The sequence below is a fragment of the Sebastes umbrosus genome, chromosome 24 (assembly GCF_015220745.1).
Source record: "Sebastes umbrosus isolate fSebUmb1 chromosome 24, fSebUmb1.pri, whole genome shotgun sequence".
NCBI lineage: Eukaryota > Metazoa > Chordata > Actinopteri > Perciformes > Sebastidae > Sebastes > Sebastes umbrosus.
In genome coordinates, this window is record NC_051292.1 from 7,900,057 (window position 1) to 7,927,165 (window position 27,109).

General features: G+C 37.0%; 2 protein-coding genes across 2 annotated transcripts; one reads left to right on the plus strand and one right to left on the minus strand.

Annotated features, from left to right (window-relative positions):
• Positions 1-1,515: 1,515 nt before the first annotated feature.
• Positions 1,516-10,386, minus strand: zgc:92027 (uncharacterized protein LOC449543 homolog). The gene is made up of 8 exons (XM_037762505.1): positions 10,221-10,386; positions 7,719-7,949; positions 6,600-6,669; positions 5,971-6,014; positions 5,609-5,756; positions 4,289-4,402; positions 3,944-4,002; positions 1,516-2,960 (listed from the first exon to the last, which is right to left on the minus strand). The coding sequence occupies exons 1-8, from the start codon at positions 10,242-10,244 to the stop codon at positions 2,934-2,936; spliced, it is 717 nt and encodes a 238-aa protein (XP_037618433.1). The 5' UTR covers positions 10,245-10,386; the 3' UTR covers positions 1,516-2,933.
• A 2,567-nt stretch (positions 10,387-12,953) lies between these two features.
• On the plus strand, positions 12,954-26,789 carry LOC119483969 (dipeptidyl peptidase 4-like). Its single transcript, XM_037762504.1, has 27 exons — positions 12,954-13,047; positions 16,313-16,410; positions 16,570-16,657; positions 17,485-17,583; positions 18,190-18,281; positions 18,439-18,513; positions 18,587-18,639; positions 19,254-19,323; positions 19,491-19,611; positions 20,319-20,473; positions 20,559-20,659; positions 20,746-20,875; positions 21,924-21,962; positions 22,246-22,344; positions 22,505-22,575; positions 22,925-22,978; positions 23,070-23,182; positions 23,285-23,332; positions 23,423-23,521; positions 24,173-24,242; positions 24,339-24,533; positions 24,768-24,822; positions 25,366-25,465; positions 25,550-25,608; positions 25,697-25,769; positions 26,076-26,149; positions 26,228-26,789. The coding sequence occupies exons 2-27, from the start codon at positions 16,408-16,410 to the stop codon at positions 26,318-26,320; spliced, it is 2,229 nt and encodes a 742-aa protein (XP_037618432.1). The 5' UTR covers positions 12,954-13,047; positions 16,313-16,407; the 3' UTR covers positions 26,321-26,789.
• Positions 26,790-27,109: the final 320 nt, after the last annotated feature.

Genomic DNA, 27,109 nt, shown 5'->3' on the forward strand with positions numbered 1-27,109 from the left:
TTTGTCTTTACCCGCCACCATTTTCTTGCAAGTTTAATTATTTTTTACCATTTGCCCAATCAGAGCAAGTAAGTTGCTAGATTTAGTAGCCCACTGTAGCATTTTACTTGCCCCGGGCAAGAGGGCGATCCTTTAATTAATGAGCCCTGAGAAATACATTGGGGGCTGCAGTGGTGCATGTTAGCGTGGGTTTTCTCTGGGTGCTCCAAAATCATGCAGGTTAGGTTAATTGTTGACTCTAAATTGCCCGTAGGTGCGATCCCCAAATCCCCAAACTGCGTTGACATAATGTCCCTTACAAGCATATGTAAACCAGACAGGAAGCGGAATCTTCTTCACAACTGGAGAGAACTCTAGACGATCCCACACCATACGTTTTTGGTTGCATGCTTTAGGTCTTCCATTGTCTTCTTAAAAAGTACAATTTCGTAAATAAATTTAAAAAATCATCATTAAGAAAGCATCGTCAGAAAAACAAACAAAAAAAAAAACGTTTTTTTCTTCATGTTTCGGGCCGAGGACTCAGCTCAGCCTCCAATAGCCTTAGCTTTCTAAGCCTGCGTTAGCCTTTACAAACGACGTTAATCCAACGCAACGGATCCCCGCTTCTCCACCGTCAAAAGATGTAAATGTACTGAACCATTTTAGGGCGCATGACGAAAATGAATTTAAACACAAATTCCAACACGAGCTCACGTATTGCATGGAGACCGCACTTGACTAAATTATTAAAAAAAGGTCTCAATCAACTGTGTGTATTGATTCGTAAGCTCCATAACTCACCCAGAGAGATTTAGAAATAACGGTTCGACCTATTTTTCTAAAACAAAAAGTTTCATTTGCCATTATTTTTCTATGTACCTTATTGTTTTTAAAACCCCCTGATGTTAGTCAGAATGCTGTGGGATGATGGGAAGATGACGAATGCATAGCCTCTCAATGTAGCAAGCAAGACTTCAGTGGCAGGCTTTAAGCTGCACGTACTGTCTGTCTTGATTTAATACTGCACATTGATTTTCTACATTGACGTTACCCTTATTGAACGTATTCAACACTGTCATTTTGTCCCCCTGAAACCTGATGGAGACGTATCGGTTGAGACGGATGGAGACAAAAGAGACAATACAGATGTTCCCAGCAGAGCGCGGGGTGTTTCCTTTTGATTCTTTCTCGAGCACAGATGTAGAACAAAAGTTGCTAAACTCGACATGTCCAAACCGCCTGAAGAGTCTACCGAACTTTCATGGGATTTGCAAACTTTTGCACAGATTAGAAAACTTGCTGTACTGGATTATAAATGTCACTTTTTAAAATCTAGTGCTGTTCACAATTGTTTTTATGCATTTTTTTAAATGTTTGCCACTGTATTTTATACAATGCAACACTTAACAGCTAATTTGAATGTTTCTGTTCTTAACTATATTTAAAGAAATGAAATATATCGTGTAAATAGACTGGGGGGAAAGGGGGGAGGGAGGGGGATGCGCAATTGTATAAATTAATAAACAGAATGCATACTGATTAGAAAGTGTTTATTGTGAGTAACAAAATCTGATTTTTACTACAACATCAGGTGTGTGCAATCTTTACAAATGAGGACACGGCTGTTTGTACTGAAAAACAAAAAGTTTACAGCTGCAAAATGAACATACTGTAGCTATATGGCAATATGTTTATATCTCATATCATTAATAACAGTGTGGATTTATATCAGCTCACAGTCACTTTGGCTTGTTATCAAGTTAAACATCACGCTAATCTAGAATCTAAAGTTTTATGAAACACAAGTGCACAAATATTACAAAAAATAATGAGGAAAAATGCTTTGACAAAATTCATAACTGTATGAAGTTCAGTGTAAATCATCATTTTATCTGTAAATGCTGCTAACAGGCTTTTCTCATACACCGTTCGTAGATATACCTACGAAAAGTTAATGCACTTTAATTCCTATATATCCCAAGAAATCAATTCATATGTAATCCACGGAAATGTGAACCACGTAACTTCCGTATTTAAGTTATGCCACTTCCGTAGTTTTTTAAACCCAAACCACGATCTTTTCCTAAACCTAATTAAGTCATTTTTTGAGTAACATCCATACATAAGTTATGCCACTTCTAGTGCGGCGTAACATAAACACAATCTTTCCCTAAACCTAACAAAGTAGTTTTGTTATCTAAACCAAGTCGTTCCTGTGAAGACGGAAGTTTATTTTGAAAAGACTGGGCTGGAAATTGACGCTGGACATTCGTAGGAAAAAGCACGAGAAATGAATTTTCTTAAGATATCATACGAACCGTTGTATGAGAATACGTTAGCTAACATTTAATCAATCATGATGCTGCCATTACTACAGAGTTATATATCAATGGGTTTAATATATTAGACCATACATTCAGAGATTATAATGGCACAATAGGTGTCTCGCAGGTAGGAACATCCTCTATATCAGTTGACTTTCATTCCAAAATGAGAGACCCAAAGCAGGATTTTCAAACTAATAGTAGAAGATATAATCTGGTTTATTAATTCCTACATTTTCCACTGAAACTCTCAAACCCCCGTTCTTTAAAGCCTCTATGTGTGCATCTAATGCAGCTTTTCTCTAATTATTCTGACACTAATGTGCTGCAACTTTTATTTTGAAAATCCTACACATATGGGCTTTAAAGACAATGTATTATATTCCCTCTAATGTGGATACATACTTTGTATATATGATACATCTTTAGCACTTTCCTGTGTGACATACAAGACTATGGCGTTACTGCAAGCGTTACAAGCGATGGGTACTTTCCTGTTGCGGCTCATTTCCACTCAGTCAAATATACTGGCCTCCCTTTACATTCCTATGAGGCAGTGGTCCAGAATCCACCACTGATTGGCTCGTCAGGCGCGCTGACCTCGTGGTGTGGGACATACGGCGGACCTTAGATGGCCATTGTGCACAGGACGAACTGTTAACACGAGAGACAAAGAGAGAGAGAGAGTGTCAACCACAAAGCTGTTTTGTTAAATCAACCACAGGTGTTTTCATTTCCTCATGCAAGAAGCACTCATACAAACAGATTAGTTCTTAAGTAGCTGTACAAACAAAATTCACACGTGGTCCGGATCTGTCATACAGCTACAAGTCATAATGTCTCTTCACAGGTGGAAAAACACTTCAATTGAAATTGCTTTTTTGTCATGAACGTGCTTCTCCTAATGTACGGAGAACAGAACCTGCCAAAATTAAATTAATAAATAAATGAATGACTCAATAAATTAATAAAATATGTCATTAAATGTAGCAAAAATAATATTAGAAATAAATGTAGCCATTAATTAATTGATAAAATGTGACAATAATTGATATTTCTGCTTTTATTTATATTTGTATTAATCCCCTTATTTATTTACTCTTTTGTTTAATTACCCCTTTTAGTTATTCATGTATTTATTTTTATGAATTTTTAAATGTATTTATTTTTATTTTTTAATTTATGTATTTATTTATGCATTTATTTATATATTTATATTTCTGCATGATTTTTCCTTTGCATTTCACCCTTTATTTATTTCCCCAAACATATCTATTTCTGTATTCTTTTCTTTTTATATTTCTTTATGCATTTCTGCCTCATTATGCAAATGAGGAGGCTGCTGCTGCTTCCCCCACCACTGCCTCGTACTGGTACAGGTGCACAGATCAACCATCTGAAGTCGAAATGTTTGGCGCACCCATCGCCAGTCTCCTCCCCGAGGTTTAGCTCGGTCCAAATTGGAACCTCCAGACCGATGCCGCCGGGAAACGCGCTTCACCTCTCAGCAACAACGGCACCCAGACACTGGCGACTCTGCTCGATGTCCGCGTGTCCGATGGTGAGGGTACCGTTGTTGCTGCACGGCGCGTTTCCCACTCTGAACAAGCTCGACACATAAAGAAACTGGGACTTACGTCATCATACTGGAAGGTGACAGATCCCTGCTGCATGGTGTCTCTCCGTCTGAAGTTATCTGTAACAGGAAGAGTAAACCATCACAGCACTGAAGGCTCACCATTTCAATAACGCTCATTTCCCAACACCCGGTGACACGGATTAGTGCAGCGAGCCAAGCGGAATGTCACAGCTCTTCAGAGATAACAACGGGGATTACAGGTGGAATGAACCCGAACGCTGGTTCGTTGTCAGTCCGCGTTAAAAGCGTGCGTCTGCACACGAGTGGCTGTTCACTGAACGTGTCGGGTCATTTTTATCTCCAGCCGACACGGATCCTGGTTGTGTGTGTGTGTGTTTCCTACCTGTGACAGCTCGCAGTTTGACACAGCAGGCCACGTAGTCGTCAAAGTAGATTCTTCCTCCTTTGTTGTAGCGCTTGAGGATCGCGTTCAGAGCCTGAGGACTCACGCGGTAGCCTGATGGAGAGGGGGGGGGAAATGTCAGACTTATCTTTTTCTCATTTCAACAGATACTTGTTTCTCTCTATGACCATTCCCGGGTGCCGTAAGTTCATAAGTAAACACAGGAGAGAAAACAATTTACATCAGACTTAGATAAGATCCCCATTTTATTTTTTTTCAACTGCCTCGCTGGGCTTCCGTAATTACATGACGATACGCCATCAGAATTCCTCCTCTCATAAACTGTCAATTTGGAGGAATATATCTAAGAATAGGGAATATATTAATATGGAGCATATGTAGTAATGAGTGTAATGTTTTCCTCTGCTGAACTGTGAAGTGATGTGAAGGATGGAGAGAGTGACAGCCTGCCTCCTCATTGCTCGACTGTGATCAAACGGATGAGGAGTCAGAGACGGATCACACCAATCAGCACACATTAAGGCCTCACTGACTTATATTAAGTCTAATTAAGTGTCATTAAACATCCATTCTGATTACCATTAGATATGTCTTCACCATCACATTGCTTTGGCTCAATTTCTTTTGCAACAGTCTTAACATTCTCTAAACTGTATGTGCAATCGTCACAACTGTTTCATGGGGCGTCACAACAAAAGGAGGTAACTCACCGAAAACACTTCATTCTTGCTTCAATAGCAGTTATTGTGTAAGTAAATCGGCCACCAAAACGAAAAACTGTTTTGTCATGTCTGGACATGTTTCTTACATACTAATCTCTGTTTTGTTCATGTTGTTGACACTGACTGCTTACTGAAGGCTACTATACCAGAATGTCGGTTTCGTCTAGCTGAAGGTCGTTGTAGCAGGTAAAAGTTTACTGGGAAAAGTCAATACTAAAGGCTACAATACTGTAAACACAGAAACAGGATGTGGACATTTGTGTTTAGTAAATGTATTTGTGTAGCAATGTGATACATGCACTATAAACAGAAAGTTAACCTTTGAGCTTTCATGTTAAGTCACCCTCTGCGGGATCGGACCGACTTTACTGTCTTTAGAGCTGAATACCTAAAGAATCCATTGGTACCAACCATGTCATACTAACTTGTCGAGAAGGAGAGTAAATAACACTCCAAACTTAGGCTAAATTTTGGCGAGGAATAATTGGCATGGCCATATTCAAAGGGGTCCCTTGACCTCTGACCCCAAGATAATTCTCATTCGAAAAAAACTGTAAATAACTGTTTAGACTCTCACCCATCGCGTTGACAGCCTGAGTCATCTCGTGGGGTTCCACGGTTCCACTCCTGTCCCGGTCAAACATCATGAAGTTCTGCTTCCAGCCGTTCAGAGCCGTGAACAGCTCCTTGAACTCGTTGAAGCCCATCTTGCCCGTGAAGTCCCTCTGGTGGCAGTCTAGTTAAGATACAGTAACTGTTGGTGGCATTGGAATGAAAACAGCAGCTGGTTGACCCGGTTCAAGGTTGAACACCACACCTACTGTATACATAGTTCAAGAACAAGTAGGAACGAACAATAGGAGGTGTGATGGCCACATTATGGTCACTGTTGTGGTATTTTTTACCCACTTAACCCTGGTGGTGGTAGAGAAAGGATACATCGAGCATTGCGATCATGATCCTGCACGTCTCCAGGCTGAATGCTGTAAAGAAAATAAAAGAATTAGTCAAGTTAGGTGTAACAATCCATGCATTTTTATAGCATAAAAATACTACCATTATGGTCCCTTCTAAACATTAGAAATTTAAGCTTAGGGAATTTAAAATGTAATGTTTTGGGCCTTGACTGCTGCAGGTAATGCGCTCACTGCAGTGTTTTGGAGATATAGGATATTGCACTTTTAAAAAGCACATTTTGGTCAGCTGTCAGCCAATCACTGTTGACAATGTCGGTGCACTTTCATAGTGGTTTACCAAGCCTTCAGCCACTTCCCCTCAAGGGACTCCCCATGTAGACTACACTACCTTCTCGGAGCTTGCATGTTTGGTGAAACAGGCCCCAGCCTCTTATACTACCCAGCATGCTTTGCCAGAACCAGTATCACTTCATATTAACAACTATTTTCTGTTTCTGTGTTTTAAAGCCCTCTAACTGTGATCCTTAGTGAGTACGGCCGCAGCTTACACACCTGTCCTGCAGGACTAAAACACTTGGCTGAATTAAACACCTCAGCATTGTAGAAGAACTCATGTGTGAGTGGTATAACGGAGGAGTCGGGGAGACTTACGGGAGTAGCTGCCAGTGAAACCCGACTGGGTCAGACACCTCTGGAGCTCCTCTGCGTCGATCTCACCGTCCTGTACAGAGCAGGAAGTGACATTCAGCCATGCATGACTCTCAGAGGGATAAACAATGTTCTGAGGAGACTGGTCAAGTGTGAAGAGACGAGAGCAGAGAAACACAAAAAAGAGTCGCCCATCTCCCCGTGTATGCTACCGCTCCAGTACTGTGTATACTAGGCTGAGTGGAAATAAGGAAAACAGCAAGAGAATATCAGTTAAAAGTTAAGTGGTTCCTGTTAAAGGAATAGTTCACCCATGTCAATATAAATTGTATAGAGTACTCACCTCCCTAGGCTCTCTATGTTCTAGGGATGCACCGATACCGGATAGGATATTGGGCCGATACCGACTCAAATAGCTGGATCGGGTATCGGTGAAAATGGGGCAGATCTATTGACAATGGGGCCGATCCAATCAATTTAGTGCTATGTTAATATACCTTATACATTATATACTGGAATTTGAATTCCCGTTTAAGTTTTGACCAATTTTTTATGCATTAAAAAGGTTCACACTTGAATCGTAATTCCTGTTAATTTTGAAGATTTTTTACCAAGTTGCTGGTGTGCGATTTATCATTTTATTAATAAATAAAAATTCTCCTAATTTTGAAGATTTTCTACAAAGTTGCTTGTGTACAATTTATTATTTTAATAATAAATACAAATTCTGTTAATTTTGAAGATTTTTTTACCAAGTTACTGGTGTACTACAATACAATAAGCAAAATGAATCTACTCTTTAAAACTACTTTAATCTTTCACTGTTACACAAGTCATTTGCCTTAGTGATGCTTGTGACAATTGAAGCAGAGTGGGATCAAGTTAAGACAGAGTCCTGCTATCTCTCCACAATATTTTGAGACATAGTACAGCTCTGTCTTAAGTTACTGAACTGATTCATGAAACCTGAAATATCTGCAAAGAGAGAATTACTTGTTCTTGTCTGAACTTGAAATGTGAAAGTGAAAACAAGCCTGCGGTGAAACCCGTGGCTTTTATAAAGGTTACATGTATAACGTGTACTCATATAATCATTAAAAGCCACAGTTTATCCACACCTACCTGGCCTGCTATGGCTGTGAAGTAACCCCACATCGGATCATTGGCAGCTGGGGCCGGGGCGCCGTACGTGCCAGGATAGCCTCCTCCATATGCGGCGTATCCTCCCTGGGCTGGTGGGCCTCCCATCGGCCCACCCATGTGCCCAGGCATGTGGCCACCCATGGGGTGCCCTCCTGGCATCCCTTGCATCGGCATCCCCTGAGCTGGCATCCCTGGCATTGGACCCCCATACTGAGGCAGAGAACAGAGGACACCATCTTTGTTTTATGTGTCAAAATGCTAAGAATGATGTCATTTTTCTTTTGTACATGAATGTGTTCAGACTTAGTCTCAACTCCCACACACATTAACTATACAGCATAACAGGGGATTCATCATGACTTTCTTCCTGATGTTGCAACCATATTTATCATAAAAAGTGTTATATGTATTACTGTATTATATAACAATTCTGGTGCGTTTGAAAGACTAGAAATCCCAAAATAACCCTACGACTCAAACTAATTCAAACTTGCCAGTGAGCTTTTTATGAATATGTTGGATTTTTGTGTTCTCGGTTTCAGAGAAGTAGATAAATTAGGGGATGGAGAAAAAATCGATACAGCATAGTGGGGTCCCTTGATTGCTGACCTCTAGAAATGTGAGTGAAAACTGTATCTTATTAGATAAAACAGATGTTGACAAACTGCATAATTTGCAGTTGAAAAAAGGTAATAAATCGCAATATATCTTATCGCAATACTCAGCATATCGCAGAATGTTTAAAATCACAATAAGATCATATCGTGATAATATCGTAATGATTGCCTCTGGTAAACACGCACCACCACATATGTCTCTCACTTTGAATGGTTACTGTATTATTCTTTAACTCATTAAAGATTTTTTTTTTTTTTTTATGAAGACTATCCCAAATAGCTATTATTGGTTTTGTCATCATAACTGTGTAGGAAATATCTTGTATATGCCCTCTTCTTTGTGTGTTTCAACATATTAAAGAATGCAAGCTTTGGATTCAATGAGTGGTGGGTAATCTTAATCTTGACTATGGCTGCGTTCTAAATCTTGTGCTTTTTCTTTTTACTTTTAGTACGTACTGCAGCTGCCCTTTCAAAGAACAGTACGTACTGTTGCAGTATGCATACAACTGCGATATAGTACTTGTGCCTTGAACTTGCGTAGAGGATTGTGGGGTCAGAATAGCCAGAGAAGCATGCCGGCCTTCATCCTGCAAAATGCGACCGGACGTAGTAGAACATCCTGGTATTTTTGGCATGCTGCATTTGACATACTATGTATTAGGACATACTAAATAGCATGGTAGTATTGGTATTGGAACGCAAAGAAGCTGTGTATGAAGCTGCAGTGATGCAGCCCTGACCTGTCACCTTTGGAGGCCTGCTATTGGCTGATTCAATGCTTGCTTGAAGGAGAGCATTGTGGGTTGTAGTCCCTATTCTACAACACTTAAGACTTTGCTAAAAGTTACTTTTCTTTATGCAAAGTGTCAGACCATTCGTAAAGGAACAGTGATCTATTGGTAGAAATGGAATATAATATGAATAAGTATGTTTTCTTTAATGTATAATCACCTGAAACTAAGAATTGTGTTTCCCTTAGCTTAGAATGAGCTGTTTATAACTACATTTGGACATTTGGACAAACGAAACACTGGCTCTAGATAGGGACATTTGCGTTTTTGCACCGGCCACTGTAGTTCTCCTACAGGGAAGTTTCAGGTGGTTGCAGTCTGCAACCACACCGCTTGATGCAAACCCTACACACTTGCACCTTTAAGACCTTTTTTTGTTAGTTCTATTGACTTTACTCAGGCCTAATTTAAGTGACCTTTCAATAGGATTAAAATAGAATAGGGAGTGTCTATGGAGGGTTAATTAATTAGCTAAAGAATGACAGGGACAGTGCATTCATCCAGTATTATGTTACCATTATATTAAACTAATTATACTATCCTTAAATTTCAAATATTGTGTATAAGCTTTTAAGAAGAGTTTGATATCACACTGTAGGTCAAGCCTCCTTACAAACATCCTTAGGCTAAAGGTAATAAGCTAGTTCTCCTCTTGAATGTTGAGGAATTTCAACCAGGAAGTCAATATCTAATAACCTGGAGATGCCAATATGGCTCCTTACACCTTAATTAAAACGCTCTATTGTGGTTAAACTATAAGAGTTTATACTTATAAACCAGCTGGCTACAGGAAGACATGGAAACCTGCAACAGAACATTTTGTTACATCAAGTGAAACCAAGGACTATAGAAGGAGGCTGGGTACTTCGGTGTTGTTGAAGGGGTGTTGCGCATGCGCAGTGTAACTGAAGCTGCAGCGAGGGCAGGATGGATTCTACTGCGCATGCGCAGATATAACGGTGTCCCATCCTCCTGTAATATGCCGTGACTGAAACTAGCTCCCCGAGGCTAGCCTTAATGTAGCTCCTCGTTTAGCACTAAAATATCACAATAACGTTTAATTCACTCACCCCGCCGTATCCTGGATAAGCCATTTGGTGTTATAGAGCAACCTGTCACTGAAGTTTATTATCTTTACAGCTGCTGTACACGGTTTTGTGTGTGTTACACGGTTGTAACTTCCGATAAGTCTGAACAGTTGCTACGTTACATCCGGGCTGCTGAGAGCTGGCGGAAGTGCATAGTTGAGATGGTGGAGATAGCCAATGGGGTGGCGAGTAGAAGAGTAAGTCCCGCCCCTTAGCGTGTATTAATGCTGCATTTAAGTCTCCTCGTAAATTCAACCGACCCTAACACGATGGTCAAAATGGTTGGGAACTGAAAGATTTTGACACATAAAAATGAGCATTAAAAAAAAGATAAATTCATGGAAAGTGTTGGTAAATTAATGAATACTATTCCCAGAATGTCATGTTTTTGTAACTTGAGTATAATATTCCTACCTGCCATAAAAGTTAAAAGAGTTTCCACTTTCCCAGTATTTTTCAACGTCTCATTTAAGTATTTCCTTTTTAAAATTTTTGAAAATATAATTACATTAACAGTATATATACATAAAAAAAACTGCTCATACCAGGGGTACATTAATGAAGTAAAAAAAAAAAAATAAATAATAATAATAATAAAAAAACATATATATATATATATAGATAGATATACATATACATATACATATACATATAGATATACATATACATATACATATACATCTACATAAAGAAAAAGTTCAGAATTCAGAATAAATTCTTATTGGTCCGTAAGAAATTTATAAAACACATAATTAGTTTTAATTATTCTTAATGTTTCTTGTCGTTGTGCCATATTCTCGCAGTTCTTGATAAAAAAAAAAAAAGTGTAATTTTCCCCAAAATAAAATTATCTGTACAAAAAACATAATATATTTTTCCTTCTCATTACTTTCAAAAACATATGAAAATGTCTTAATCCTGAAATTGAATTATTTGCCTTGTTTTCCTTCTTAAATAATGTCCACCCAAAATATTCTGGTAAACATACAGTGATAAAATAAATTACATATTATTTCTTCTAGTTCACAGAAAGTACAAGAATACTCAATATCAATTTTAAATCTCATCTACAAAATTTTAAAGGAAACATCTTATTATTAAGGAATATACCACTATTCAATGGATTGGCTGTCCTGCATGGCTTGCTGTCACCACTAGATGGTGCTCTTTTTAAAAGACTGTCTATACAAACAAAAGGCAAAATGTATTTTATTTCTATAACTTGAGGTAAGGCAAGAAAAGTTAATTTGTAGAGCAACTTTAAACAGAAGCAGAGACTGACCTATATCACTGACAGTGCAAGTTAAATATATTTACATGGTAAATAAATATACTGGTATCATTAAAACACCTTTCAACTTATCATCTCATACTTATATTATATTATATATATATATTCACTGTACAAAGATATGACACAAAGATATTCACTGCACAAAGATAGATGACACAAATATATTCACTGTACATAAATAGATGACACAAAGATATCCACTGTAAAAAGATAGATGACACAAAGATATTCACTGTACAAAGATATGTGACACAAATATATTCACTGTACAGAGATAGATGACACAAAGATATTCACTGTACAAAGATAGATGACACAAAGATATTCACTGTACAAAGATAGACGAAACAAAGATATTCACTGTACAGAGATAGATGACACAAAGATATTCACTGTACAAAGATATGTGACACAAAGATATTCACTGTACAGAGATAGATGACACAAAGATATTCACTGTACAGAGATAGATGACACAAAGATATATGACACAAAGATATTCACTGTACAAAGATAGATGACACAAAGATATCCATTGTAAAAAGATAGATGACACAAAGATATTCACTGTACAAAGATAGATGACACTAAGATATTCACTGTACAAAGACAGATGACACAAAGATATCCACTGTAAAAAGATAGATGACACAAAGATATTCACCGTACAAAGATATATGACACATAGATATTCACTGTACATAAATAGATGACACAAAGATATTCACTGTACAAAGATAGATGACACAAAGATATTCACTGTACAAAGATAGATGACACAAAGATATTCACTGTACAAATATAGATGACACAAAGATATTCACTGTACAAAGACAGATGACTAAGATATTCACTGTACAAAGATAGATGACACAAAGATATTCACTGTACAAAGATAGATGACACAAAGATATTCACTTCACTTTTTAAAATATTTTTATGGCATACTATACTATGAATTTTTTATGACATTTTTTAGACATACTATATTATGATTTTTCATATGTTTTTATGGCTTACTATACTATGACTTCTATATGACATGCTATACTATATTTATACATATTGGGCAATTTATACTTTTCAGCTGCGCTTTATAGGGAATATCATACTCTCTCTTCATCTACCGGTTGTTCGCTTTATTAACCTTGAAGAAAAAAGCTTGACAATAATATAAAATGCTAACAGAGCATGTTTGTTGTCAAAAACAATCAACTGTGACATCAATTTATCTGAAGTTAAAAGGTGAGAATTCCCAGGAGCCACATCTGCACTGTACTTCCCCATTCAGTGAAACTCAGTGGAAATGTCGTGTGAATTCATGTGAATTGAATAGGAAACCAGTACACTGCGTGGCGGTTTAGGTGGTTAAGGGTGCAGCGGATGCAACGACTTCCTGTTGCGCTCTATGGCGTGTGACACTCAAACGCTGCTGTAACGGTTCAGATTAGTGCCATTGTGAATGGTGCTGATAGTGCTGCATGCTCATGATGGCATAGACTGGGAGCTATGAAGGTAAATATGTTGTAATATTCCTGATAACATGAAGATACGAGAGCTTGGAGGAATATTTGTGAAATACCTACATAGTTTTGTTATGAATTTGAAGTCACAGGACTTTAAATGTGACAATGTAGAATGACATATTTCCAAGAAATCCTTGTTCTGAAAACAAACAATGAGATATAAATTGTCATGACTTTTTATATTTTTATGACATACTATACTATGATTTTTTTTATGACATACTATACTGTGATTTCTTTATAATTTATATATTTTTATGGCATACTATACAATGAGATTTTAAAATATTTTTATGACACACTATACTATGACTTTTTATATATATATCTTTTATGACATACTATACTATAAGTTTTTAAAATATTTTTATGAAATATTATACTATTGCTTTTTAATATTTTTATGACAAACTATACTGTGACTTTTTTAATATTTTTATGATGTACTTATTTATGATATACTTTACTATGACTTTTTAAAATATTTATTATGATATACTTTACTGCGACATTTTTATATTTTTATGGCATATTATAATATGACTTTTTAAAATATTTTCATGACATACTATATAACTGTCTCATGTTAAAGCTAGTGTTGAGGTCAGCTGCTGCAACAGTACATTAAGCAGATACACTCAGTGCCATAAGGATGTTAATAGAAGCTTCACTGACCCTTTTCTAACACCACTTCTCCCAAACAATAACTCCCAAACACAACGCTGTTCAACCTCAAGCCAAGAATGCAATTATAGTACCGACACTTACAGCACATCTGTGGAAATCGCAATCCAGCGTCTCTGTTTATCCCAGAGAATAAACACTGGACATTTCCCCGAGGAGAACTGCTTAAGATGTTCAAGTGCAAATACCCAGCATCCACTGCAGGATATGAACAGTATCATGTGCTGCAGCGATGACAAATAACTGAAATGTTTTATATAGTTTTATATATTTGAGGTTTGGAGTGTTGGTCAGACAAAATAAAATCCATTAAACATCACTTTAGGCTTTCAGAACTTGTGATTGTTTGTTTTGGGATTAATTGAAAAAATATGGTCTATTAATGTTATAATGTGTGCAACAATAAAATGTTAATAAATACTTTACTAATGTAATCAGAATGTAATTATTTTTGTCTCCTATCAGCTTTAATACAATTTATAAACTAATTATTTACACAAATTAATGATAAAATGACAAATTATAACATTACTAATATTAGTAAACATTATTAATTATCATTTCTTTGTTTGTTAACCGTAAAAGTTCAATTAAATATCAATTTAACATTTATAACTGATGGTTATTATAAAGTGTTACCTTGAATTCTTTTGATTTGTTGATATTTTTCTGACTAAACCTTATATACTTTTGACATGTTTCCTATTTTTATTATTATTAATAACAAAAATGTTTATTTAACCCTACATTTATCATTTCATATACAGGAAATACTAAGAAACATTTGTACGGACATTTAAACGACCATTCAATCACAGCTCTCTCGATCTCTGTGATGCATAAATGGCTTTCCTCTCTCGTTCATTCCCTCTGTCTCCACAAATATCTGTCCAATAAGACCAAATGTGTCCAAAGTGACACCTATAAACGGTTTTAGCTGCGCTTAGTGTCAGCTAAATGGAGGCATCTATGAAGTGATGCTCTTCAAACAAGCCGTGCTGCATTAGGGAAGACATCCAGTGTCTATTTGTTTGCTGAGGATGTCCGGTGTGAGGGGGACAAGTGCACAATATGATGTCTATTCCCCATAAAGCCACAGCTTTATATTTGTTAAGCTTTTAACAGGCTTTTAGCATTGACTGTGACTGGTCAGCAATTATGTACAAAGTCTGTGGCAACATGCACTAAAAATTGACTTTATTTTTAGTCCCACTGATGCTCCAAAGTGTGCTTGACGCTTTCATGTAAAAAAAAATATTATTCTTATAAAATGCACCCTTTATGTCCCACGGTCAGTGACATAGTTCTCACGGTGCCTTCAGGAACAGGACCGAAACAGGAAGGCTATTAATGATTATGTAAATACAGCGTGTGGCATTTATGACAGTCAGTTTATTAACCTTCGTACAGCTGTTATCAGTCTTCCAGCAGTCATGTAAAGTCATCTGAGGCAGTGGCGGACTGGTCGCTAAATTACGAATCCTACCAGGGCGAAGGCTCGCCCTACTCTGCCTCTGATTGGCTAGTACTCGTTGCCTTCGTTGGTTGGGTTGGTTAGGTTTAGGCATGAGGAGTGAGATTGGTTAGGGTTAGGGCAAGAATATCAGGGTAAGCCAATCAGAGGTAGAGTAGGGCGAGTCATGCCTTCGCCATAGTAGGAAAAATTAAATCGCTGACTGGTTTTACCCAAATGTTATTCAGGACCTCTGAGTTACACAAACTACAAGGTGAATATTTATTTATTATTTTTAAAAAAAAATGTTCAAAATAAATCAACTGTTCATTCATCTTCAGTTTCCCTATATACTACTACGAAAAGATAATATTCACATCCACCTTTACAAAAATCTACCATGTCTACCTTTAAATTAGCAAAATAACAAATGGAAGTCTGGCGTGGGAGCTCCCAGTGTGCTGGTACCCACTGAATATCCTTCATGAGGTGTTAGTAGATGCCAACATTGACCCTGACAGCTGAAAGCCCTTAGATTGTATAATATTATATTATTTAAATCTAAATGTGGCCTAAGACACCCTTATATTCTGCATATTAATTGTATTTCAAAGATGTATTTTCTGTACTTTGAACATATAGAAGCCTAGTTTTCTTTGGTGTGCATGTTTTTGAGGAGGAATGTGTTTGCCTGTATAACCAGCTGGATGACAGTACAAGCAAACAGTATCATGAGTCACTGCCTTAGCCTGTTTGATAGAGGTCTGCAGCCACACCATAACCAGTCCCTGCTATTTACCCAGTAAACAAAATAAGTCAGTTAGACAAGTGTTTGTATGCATTTCTTAATAAACAGCACACACTTGCATGTGTTGCAGTGTTGAACAAAAAATGCAACTTATTCTATAAGAACTGCAGTTTACAAGTAGGTTTATAAGAAAGTGTGTTGTCAGAGAGATGTCTATATGAATGAGTCAAGTAGTGGACAGTTTGAGGAACAGCACACTTCCTCAAAAAACACTGGAAACACCATCACCATCACAAATCTGACGAACTTTACTCTGCAGGGCATTTTATTGTCCCACCTTTGAAACTTCACTTCATTAATATTTAACAGCAAAGCCAGCTGGGTTGCATAACTTCACTGTTTCTGCGCGCTTGTGGATCAATGGAGTTGTGATCTGGACTGGACATCTATAAAGCACAGAGACAATGGTTGGTGATGTTTTTTTTTTATTATAATACTCACGTATTGATGTTATGGGTGTTTATGCCTCATGAGGAAACGTTCTGGAATGCGTTCTGGAGCGCGTTCTGGAGCGCGTTCTGGACGTTCTGGAACGCGTTTCTGACTTCTATTCCATTCTGTTGCAGGTTTCCATCGGAAAGGTGCTGATCGGAGTCTTTGGAGTGGCAGTGGTGGTCATTCTCATAGCGGTACCTACTGCTATATATCTGAAAGGTGAGTCTTTGCTTTTCAATTTTGCTTTTTTCATGGCATTAATGCGTCATTTGTGGCACCGTTTACACTGAAAAGAAAGTATTTTTACGCACGCGTAATTACGCATGATCCGCTCTAAATGACACCTCTTATTTTTTATTTTTTTCACTAATATGTTTATCAGGTTTTATTATTTTCACAAACACAATAAGAATAAAAATCAACAACAAACACTGGTACAGCTCAGATAAAAAAAAATTATATAGGAGGTCATATAGGAAATAGTCCATAGTGCAGGGAAGTCACAGGATATGTGAATTCATGTCCAGGAGACTCCTTGTGAGATAATGGAGGAGAGATCAGGATATTGTGTCTGAGATACTGTTATTTTTTATTTTATTTTGTTTTATTTTGTTTTTTAAAGAAAAAAAATTGTTACTTAAAGGTCCCATATTATTAAAAAAAAAGTGGGATTTTCATGTTTTTTTTATTATAAAATATGCTTAAGTCCTATATAAATACTGTGAAATTATCGAAACACTCAATTCACAGGGAAATACACAGAGCCCGTATTCAGAAACTCTGCATTTTAAACAAGTCGTCAGGATTTCTGCCCATTGTGTCTGAAATACTGTTGTTGTTTTTTTGTTTTTTTATAATATGTTTATTGGGTTTTCTTATTTTCACAAACACAATAAGAATAAAAAAAAACTAATTTCCATAATCAGCCCCAAACATACACTGACGTCAGCAATATTCCACTGGTCATTATCAGTTACAGCATCTAGCACTCCCTTTCCTGTATGATGATGATCATGATGTGTGTGTGTGATATCTCTGTGTTTCAGAGGACCAGGGGGGAAACAAGCACCAGAGATCTTTCACCCTGGAGGACGTCTTCAACAGCTCACTGAGACCAAAGTCCTTCGGCATGAGGTGGATCTCAGGTGGGGGGCTTAAACCTGTAAAAAGGAGAGAACATAAAGACATGATTACAGCCACTCGGCTTCTGAACTGTAAATGTGTCACTGAGGTAGTTTTATTGTCTCGCCAGACTATCACAGGACTGACACATAGAGACAGACAACCATTCACGCTCACATTCACACCTACGGGCAATTTAGAGTCAACAATCAACCTAACCTGCATGTCTTTGGACTGTAGGGGGAAACCGGAGCACCCGGAGAAAACCCACGCTAACACGGGGAGAATTAGATTTGCACATGTGTAACTAAAAATCATAATTACACACCTATTGGATACTTTTTTACAAAAGTCTGTATATAAAACCCATTAAAAGGACATATTTTTTTGCTACTTAATAGTCCATATTCTATTTAAACCCGGTATTTGTGCGACAGCAATTAATAAATCAAAGGGTCTGACAAAAAAAAGAAAAAAGTATGATACCTGTGGCTGTCGCAGGACTGTAATAAACCCGTCCAGCATTAATGCATTTTGAACCCTTATTATAAAGTATAACTGTTTAGCTGATGTCTTTAGGAATTTGCATGTTTGTCCTCTGGTTTAAATCAAATATTCGTCTTCCACAGATCATGAGTATCTGAATAAGACCCAAGGCTCAGTCTTCCTTCAGAACGTGGTCACAGGAGCGTCCTCAGAGTTCTTGAGCAGAGACAAGTTCGTAAGTCATCCTCCTTGTGTGCTTGTTTTTTGTGAAAACCACATGAAATTAGCACAAAAACGACATACCCCTCCGAACAGATGCGGTGTTGTCTGTGAGGTCATGAGCAGACGTCTGTGAAATTCTCACAAAAGTTTTCTTTTTCCCCCCAACACAGGACGCAAAACGCGCTTATGATTACCGGCTGTCTGCTGACCGCAACTATGTCGCATTCATAAGCGATCATTCCAAGGTACACTAAGCTTTTATTCACATTAATCTGATGCATATTTAAAGCTAAAGTGTTTTGTTTTTTGTCCCATTAGCTGTGGAGGCACTCATTTACGGCAACATATTCACTTTATGACCGGGAATTAAAGTAAGTACACAAATTATATATGTTCATTGCTTTATTTCTACACCTATAAAATATATGTGACTTCCTCTGGACAGTTACATTCATGCACTTATAATAGAGCACTCCAGTTAAAAGCATCCACCACACACTTTAATAGGCTACTCTATCAAAAAAGTAAGGATAACTACAAGCCAAGTATACCTTTCTGTAGGCCTATAAGGCAAGAATACTTAATTATACTTTTCTTAAGTATATCTCGATCAAAAGATTAAGTACAAGTAGGTCTATAAGCCAAGTATTCTTAGTCTTTTCTGTATACTTGTCAGTATTAGCCAAGTATACTTAGATGTTTTGATATACTTGTCAGTATAAGCCAAGTATATTTAGACTTTTCTGTATACTTTTCAGTATTAAGTATATCTCATAAGTACATAAAAAGTAAACTGAAAGTATACTCTTTTATTTAAGTTTAAAAGAAGTATACTAATAACACACTTGAATAAACTTTTCCTTGGCAGTGGTCCATGCTATGCATGCAAAGTAGATTATTTTAGAATATTTCTTTTGAAATAATATAGTGGTACGGCAGATAAGGAAAGCTCACTACAGTTCTACTTGTTTCAACTTCATTTCAGCAAATTTCTCACACCTGACATTCCGGATAAAGTCCAGTACTTTGCCTGGGCTCCTGAAGGGAACAAACTGGTAAGCTTGGACACACAAATGATTGGTTGTATGTGCATAACTTTGAGTGACTTTGAGTGGGCTTTGAAGCGGGTGATCGATGAGGTGATCAACATTCCCCAAACACTCGAGCAGAGCAAAACTGGGTTCATGAGGCTTATATGTTTGTATTTTTATTGTATTTTCAGGCCTATGTTTGGGAGAACAATGTGTATATAAAGATCAGCCCTGGGTCAGCCCCACGTCAGGTCACTTTCAATGGCAAGGAGAATCTGATTTTGAATGGGATCCCGGACTGGGTGTATGAGGGTAAGTAGATAGAACAAGATATTGGTATCATATGAAACTAGAAAACCGAAGGAATCCATTGGTACCAATGCTTGTCGAGAAGGAGGCTAAATAACGCTCCAAACATACGCTAAGAGCATATTTTTTATGCTAAATGCTGTACCTATGAGGGTTTCCGGACAATATTTGTCATTGTTTTGTGTTTTTAATTGATTTCCAATAATAAATATATACATACATTTGCATAAAGCAGCATATTTGCCCACTCCCATGTTGATAAGAGTATTAAATACTTGACAAATCTCCCTTTAAGGTTAATTTTGAACAGATAAATAATGTATGATTAATTGCGATTAACTATGGAAATCATGCAGTTAATCGCGATTAAATATAATCGATTGACAGCCCTAATTTTAACCCAAACCACAATCTTTTCCTAAACCTAAACGCATTATCGCGTTAACTTTGACAGCCCTACTTTGTATATATTTAACTAATTTTCTAATCAGGAGATTATGATATGACATTTCAATACAAATTGACCATAAATGTGTGAGATCCTTGATTCTCCAGCATGTCACATGTCAGGAAGTAGGAAAAAATGTCCTTTTTGTTTGATGACACTGTATTTTTAGTGTTGTAGTTGGGATCAAACCCCAACCTTGACCCCCACAGAAGTCCTGAATCCTTAGTAATCCTAACTCAGCTTTACACTTCCCCCCTTCCAGAGGAGATGTTCTCATCCAGTCAGGGTCTCTGGTGGTCCCCGGAAGGGAAGTACGTGGCTTATGCTGAGTTCAACGACACACTGGTCCACAATATAGAGTACTCCTGGTATGGTGAGAACCAGTACCCCAGCACTGTTTCCATTCCTTATCCAAAGGTAGGACATCCATCCAGGGCCTGTTTGACGGATCATTGTATTATTGCATGTCAATGAGTGTATCTTACATTCTTCTCTTGTGCAGCCAGGAACTCCCAACCCTACTGTGAAACTGTTTGCTGTGGACACTGACAACAGCACAGCAGAAATTACTGAGGTTGTTGTTCCAGCCTCATTCGGCTCAGGGTAATGAAACACACTCTATTATTCTGTTAATCAGAAACAAACTGGAGCTTACCAGAGTGTCATAATTTATCTTTTCTTGCCCTCAGTGAGCACTATTTGGCCACTGTTACTTGGGCGACGGATGAACGTATTGCGGTCCAATGGCTGAAGAGAGTACAAAACCACCTCATCCTTCAGATCTACAATTTTAATGGAGTCAGCTGGGATCCTGTTGAGGTAAAACAGCAGCTTATTGATGAGTTTCATGTATGCAAACCATTTTAATAGCAATAAAACCTGCCAGCACTAACACGTTTTCACGTTTACTGAAAGGGAAAAAAACTTTCATAGACCTGTAATTTTTTATTGTGGCTTAATTGCCTTCATGTCAACTGCTAACCAGCTGCCATGCGTTGTTATATGTAGCCACACATAATTCTTTAAATCATTAAACAAGTCTGTCTCTCAACAATATTCACATTTCTACATTACCCTAACCCTGAAATTTTCCTTTTTTGTTAAAATTTGCAGTGCAATGCTTTATAACTATATACACAGCATTATTACCCATCTTTACGTAAATAATAATCACTAAATAATGTGATTTCATAAAATTTATGAAGCATTTGATGGGTCCCAACACCGTGTCATGTCCCACAATTGTGGTCTCAATGTTGAGATAAAATTAGATAACTAAATTACAATATGACATAATTTCAAATGGAATTGTTTCATATACATCAAAATGCAAAAAATTGAATTTAATATTACTCTAGAATTCATGTCATGTTTGTACAAAATTTCATTAGAATCCATCAGTAGTTCATGAGGACCAAAGTGGCGGACCAAATAACATTGCTATCCATTACTAAACACTTGCAATGTACATATGAGCATCTGAGTATTGTTTTTGGACAGACTTCAAAAAATTTAACTTATCCTTTAAACTACCTGGAAGACCTACATTTGAATTTAACAATACTAATTCATGGACATTTATTTTTCTAAGCTCCATGTCACAAACTGTTAATATTCACTACTTTGTTAGTGATCACATCAGTCACATTATTGATTGTTGATTTAACCACATTGCAAAATGTTCAGACATTTTCAGCTTAAAGCAACGGAAAGCTTTGCCACTTGAAATTTCATGTTAGCTAAAAGGTTTCTCAATTCAGTTCTGTGTTGCAACGTCTCTCTTAGTTTAGACTGATAAGGCTGTTTTTTATTGTTATCGAATCTAGCTCAGTGCGGCTATAAAAACTATTTGTATTTCTTTTTACAGCGTCTGGAGGTGAAGAGTCCCGATGGTTGGGTTGGACGGGTAAGTCCAGTGCACTGTTAAAGGATATTCTGTATTTTTCTTTTTTATAAATTCCCTGAAAAGACCAAAACCAACAATGAATGCATCTGCTAACAAGTATTGTGTGTGTATTAGTGCTCCATTGTTGTCCAAAAACATTTAAAAACACATTACCATGAACAAACACACTGTGGTTTATTTTGACCCACATCACCATCCTGCTGCCAGACATACTCATTTAAGCACCAGATGTGGATTAATCCGAGAATCCGAGAATATAGCATAATATACTTGTTCTTCCTAGTTCTCTCCATCAGAACCAGTGTTTGCCGCAGACAAGAACAGCTACTACCTGTTGATGAGCAACACTGAAGGGTACAAGCACATCCATCAAGTGGTCGGGGTAGGTAGAATGATTCATTTTAGTCGGTAGTCCAATATCGCACCGGCAAATTCAGATATTTTTTTTAGACTTGCACACTATCACACATATTGCACAATATCCAAAATGTTTCTGTAGCATGTTACCAACCACGCACATTATGTTCTGACTCATCATGCAGGGCACAGCTACAGCAATCACCTCTGGACAATGGGAAGTCATTGACATCCTGAAAGTAACCGCTGATAGTGTGTAAGTCATTGCATCATCTGCATACAGTTGTATACACATGCATAAACTTGTGAAAACAAGCATAATTCTACACTGCATGACTGTACAGTGTCTTCTATTCTGTAGCAGCTAGTTATAAAGCTGTATTGCATCTGCACCATTCCATCAAATGGAAATATTCTAGATGTTTTTAATGCATCATTTTATGCACTTTCCTAAACTGTAAGCCGACACATTTCTCTGGAAACGTTGGGATTGTCGCTAAGTTATGATGGCGTTTAAAAGAAAATTGTCATGTCCTATGAGCTGAATTCCTACTTTGCTACAATCTGAAATTGCCTTCCCACTCACACATACGATTATTCCACAGATATTATTCAAGTAACGAAGAGGGCGGCACGCCAGGAGGAAGGAATGTTTACAAGTAAGTACAGATTTACAATTTTTTTTGTTATTGAAGCCATCATTTTTGATAACATTTCTTTAGACTTACAGTGTGTGTGTGTGTGTGTCAGGCAGACCGAACAAGGGTTCAAGTGTCTGACGTGTGCGTTTCGTGGAGATGACTGTCAGTATAACTCAGCCTACTTCAGCCACAATGCCTCCTTCTACCGTATGACCTGCAGTGGTCAGTTATACTTTGTTTCTTAAAATAAGTATTCATTTTATTAAAAATCAATTAAAAAACACAAAACATGGCAAATAATACTACTGTAATTTTTACCCAAAGGTCCTGGCATTCCTTACCATGCTCTCATGGAAAACGGGAATGATATAGGTAATTCACACATTTGAAATTAAGTCTGAAATAATATCAAGGAGGAGAAAATGTTATTCTAATGAGCTTTCTGTATTTTTACATTTGTAGAACTCCATGTTTTGGAGGACAATAAGGAATTTAGCAGCCTGATATCTGACATCCAAATGCCCAGCATGCGTCGACGCACCATAAAAATTGAAGGATTAGGTAAGTGAATTCAACAAAGACCAAGTAACAGTTTATTGTTAACCAGTTTGTACAAATTAAACAAAGGTGGAAGTAGCCATATTGAGGTTCAAAAGTATTGTAGCTGTGTATCACCATATCTGAATGTGTGAAAATATTTTGTATGAATACACTGAAATGCGTGAATGTATAAAAACATACTGAAGAAATTAATTCAAATGTTTGAATGTGCAAAAAATATCTGAACAAATAGATTTCATTTTTGAATCCAAAACGAGGCCTGTAGATGTGCATGACATTTTGCAAACAAATGAAAAACTATATATATATTATAAAGTGTATCAGATGTTATAATGTGTGCAACAATAAACTGTTAATAAATACTTTACTAATGTAATCAGAATGTAATTGTTAACATCTATCAACTATGATAGAATATATTTTTAACTAATTATTTCAGATTACACAAACTAATGATAAAATAACAGAAATTATAGCATTACTAATAATTAGTAAACATTATTAATGATAATTTCATTGTTTGTTGACAGTAAAATAACTATTAACAAAGTTTAATTAAATATCAATTGACCATTTATAAATGATGAGTATTTCTCCCACTACTGTTTTTATTTATTCACATTTTTCCATGGATGTTCATATTTTTGACAGATCTCTGGTACCAGATGTTTTTACCTCCAGGCTTTGATGAATCCAAGAAGTACCCTTTACTAATAGATGTGTAAGAATCTTTTACAAAAAAACTATAACATTTAATTATAAATGCTTTTCAACAGAGAGTTCACAAACTGATAGTGAATTCTGCCCAACCCTTCAGGTATGCTGGTCCCTGCAGTCAGAAAGCAGACTACGTCTACAGGGTCGGCTGGTCCACCTACCTGGCCAGCACTGAGAAAATCATCGTCGCCAGCTTTGACGGAAGAGGAAGCGGTTACCGAGGCGACGAGTTAATGCACGCAATCTACAAACGTCTGGGAACCTATGAGGTGGAAGATCAGATAACAGCAGCCAGGTAAGGAAAGCGAGGAGCAGTTTGGACAAGTCAACGCATCTCAAACAAACAGCCTCACCCTCTGTTTCCCAGGAAAGCTTGATGAAACTGGATTTGACTTGTTTCTGTGGTTGAAATGCTCCCAGGTGAACACAGGAAATGTCATGAGTGACGATGACGATCAGAAAACCAGTTTATATCCTTTGAATTTACTGCTCAATGTTAAGATAATTTTACTTTTTTTTTGTATTTTAGGAAATTCATCGAAATGGGCTTCGTTGACAAAAACAGAGTTGCTATTTGGGGCTGGGTAAGTTGACAAGACTTTGTATTAAAACACTAATATTTTCATTTTCAATAAATCCAGACCATTATTTAGTCCAAAAGTCAAAATTAATTGAAAAAAGTTAGATGTGGGCTAATAATTTCCAAAATTTACAATATGTTTCTATCTAACAAAATAGTCTGCCTCAATTTACAGTATATTTATTGGCGTTTAGCCTTTCAAAAATTTCTCGGACACGGTTGTGAAACTGTGGTACCGCCATTTGTAAAGATTATGTTGCCTAACAAAACTTCTAAGTATCACAAACGTTTGTTTGCCTCAGAGCTTATTTTCTGCAATAATCCAAAACCCAGTGGAAAAGTCGAGGGAACCAGGGCGATGTTAACTTCCTGGTTAGCCCACAAAAACACCCTGCGGCACTCTATATGCAGTGTGTTATTACATAGTCCATAGCAGGCAATAAAAGGCTCTGAAAAATGAGTTAATGTTTCACCCTGCTGTGAGTGTGCTTGGTCTTTACTTAAGGGTTAGGATGAGCTACAGTAATGAGCTGTTTATCTTTCACAGTCTTATGGTGGATATGTGACGTCAATGGCCTTGGGATCTGGAAGTGGAGTTTTCAAATGTGGAATGGCGGTCGCTCCAGTGTCCAAATGGGAATATTATGGTATTTTTAAGCAAGTTCTTCATGTTAATAACCTTCCCAGACCTAACACGCTCACTTTAATGACACAACATCTGTTTATTCCAGATTCCATCTACACAGAGCGGTACATGATGGAGCCTTCAGAGAATTATCTTGCCTACATTGTAAGTGTCATGCTCAGTGTTATCATGATCGGCATTAGTTATGATATCACCTGTGGTCACCAATAAACACAAATGTGATTGTGTGCAGAACTCAACAGTAACTGCCAGGGCCAGTAATTTCCAGTCAGTGCAGTATCTTCTGGTTCATGGAACAGCTGACGGTGGGTTATGCATGAACTATTTTTTTTTAATTTATTTAACATAGATCCTCATGGTGTACAGAGAATGATTTGTTAGGATTTTGTAGACCCATTGACCTTTAGTCTAGCGCCACCATCAGATCAAACTCCAGAGGCTAAATCGTCATCAGACTGATAGCCGATGGGTTCCTAGATTGAGGTCTACTACCTAAGACTCAATCTTGAAGTTCAGGGGGTCACCTGAACCTAAGTGACCCACTGATTTCTCTAGATCAAAATGGGCCAATTGCATTGCCTCAATTAATTTGTTGTTGTTGTGTTTTCTAGACAATGTTCATTTCCAGCAGGCAGCCGAGATCTCTGAAGCTTTGGTAGAGGAGCAGGTGGACTTTGAGGCGATGGTGAGATTTCCGGAAAATCCAAAGTGGAATAATTGGAAGATTGTGTCGTTAAAATAATCAAAAGAATTTGTCTTTCAGTGGTACACAGACAAGGATCATGGGCTCGGCGGCTCGGCTAATCAACACGTCTACACCCACATGAGCCACTTCCTACAGAGGTGCTTTGCATGAGGTCCACTGGATCACAAAGATCTTCTTTCATTGCCTTAAGTGAATAAATTAAAATTGGGTGATAAAGTCTTCAATTGTAAATGCAGGCTTGATTATTAGTGCTCCAAGCGCCGGGAAAGTACAAAGTAGCCCAAGTCATACTGTCATTCTGTGAAATTTTGTCTTGCATAGGCCTGTTTTCAGTCAGAAAAAACAGCTTCTCTGGAAAATTATTACATTTTAATTTGTAACATATAGGCCTACATTTTTGAGTTTGTTTTGTGGATGTACTTTTTCAAGAGGTTGACCTGGGGATAGGGGAACAACATAATAAAAAGTTTAATTGTACTTGTACTACTTGGATAAAAACAGTTTTTACAGTATTGTATTAAATTATGCACCATCGCAATTTTATACAGTTTTCAAATTTATGAGATTGTTGTCTGTTTGATGTAATTGTTTCTTAAAATAAAAAATAATTAAATGAGAACTCCTTTTGTTTGAGATGGCATGTTTTAAGCATCACTTTAAGGGGAAATGAGTGTAGCAATGATAGCCTTAATTGTTGAATTTTCCACATAACGAAACATAACATAACATAACATAACATAACATAAAACATAACATAAAACTTAACATATAACATAACAAAACAACAACATAACATACAATATAACATAACAACATGTAACATAACATAACTTTACAATATAACATATAACATATCATGACATTACATGACATATATCATATCATATAACATATCATAACATAACATAACATATAACATATAACATTGTGGCATTACTG

What these genes read in the sequence shown, in the direction of transcription:
- zgc:92027 (XM_037762505.1), bottom strand. Translation starts at nt 10,244, where the DNA reads ATGGCTTATCCAGGATACGGCGGG. An exon ending in TCAGGCTGTCAACGCGATGG is followed by an intron (nt 4,403 to 5,608) that starts GTGAGAGTCTAA and finishes CCTCTCCATCAG; the next exon opens with GCTACCGCGTGAGTCCTCAG. An exon ending in TCACCTTCCAGTATGATGAC is followed by an intron (nt 2,961 to 3,943) that starts GTAAGTCCCAGT and finishes TCGTGTTAACAG; the next exon opens with TTCGTCCTGTGCACAATGGC.
- LOC119483969 (XM_037762504.1), top strand. An exon ending in CTTTATGACCGGGAATTAAA is followed by an intron (nt 18,640 to 19,253) that starts GTAAGTACACAA and finishes ACTTCATTTCAG; the next exon opens with CAAATTTCTCACACCTGACA. An exon ending in CCGATGGTTGGGTTGGACGG is followed by an intron (nt 21,963 to 22,245) that starts GTAAGTCCAGTG and finishes TGTTCTTCCTAG; the next exon opens with TTCTCTCCATCAGAACCAGT.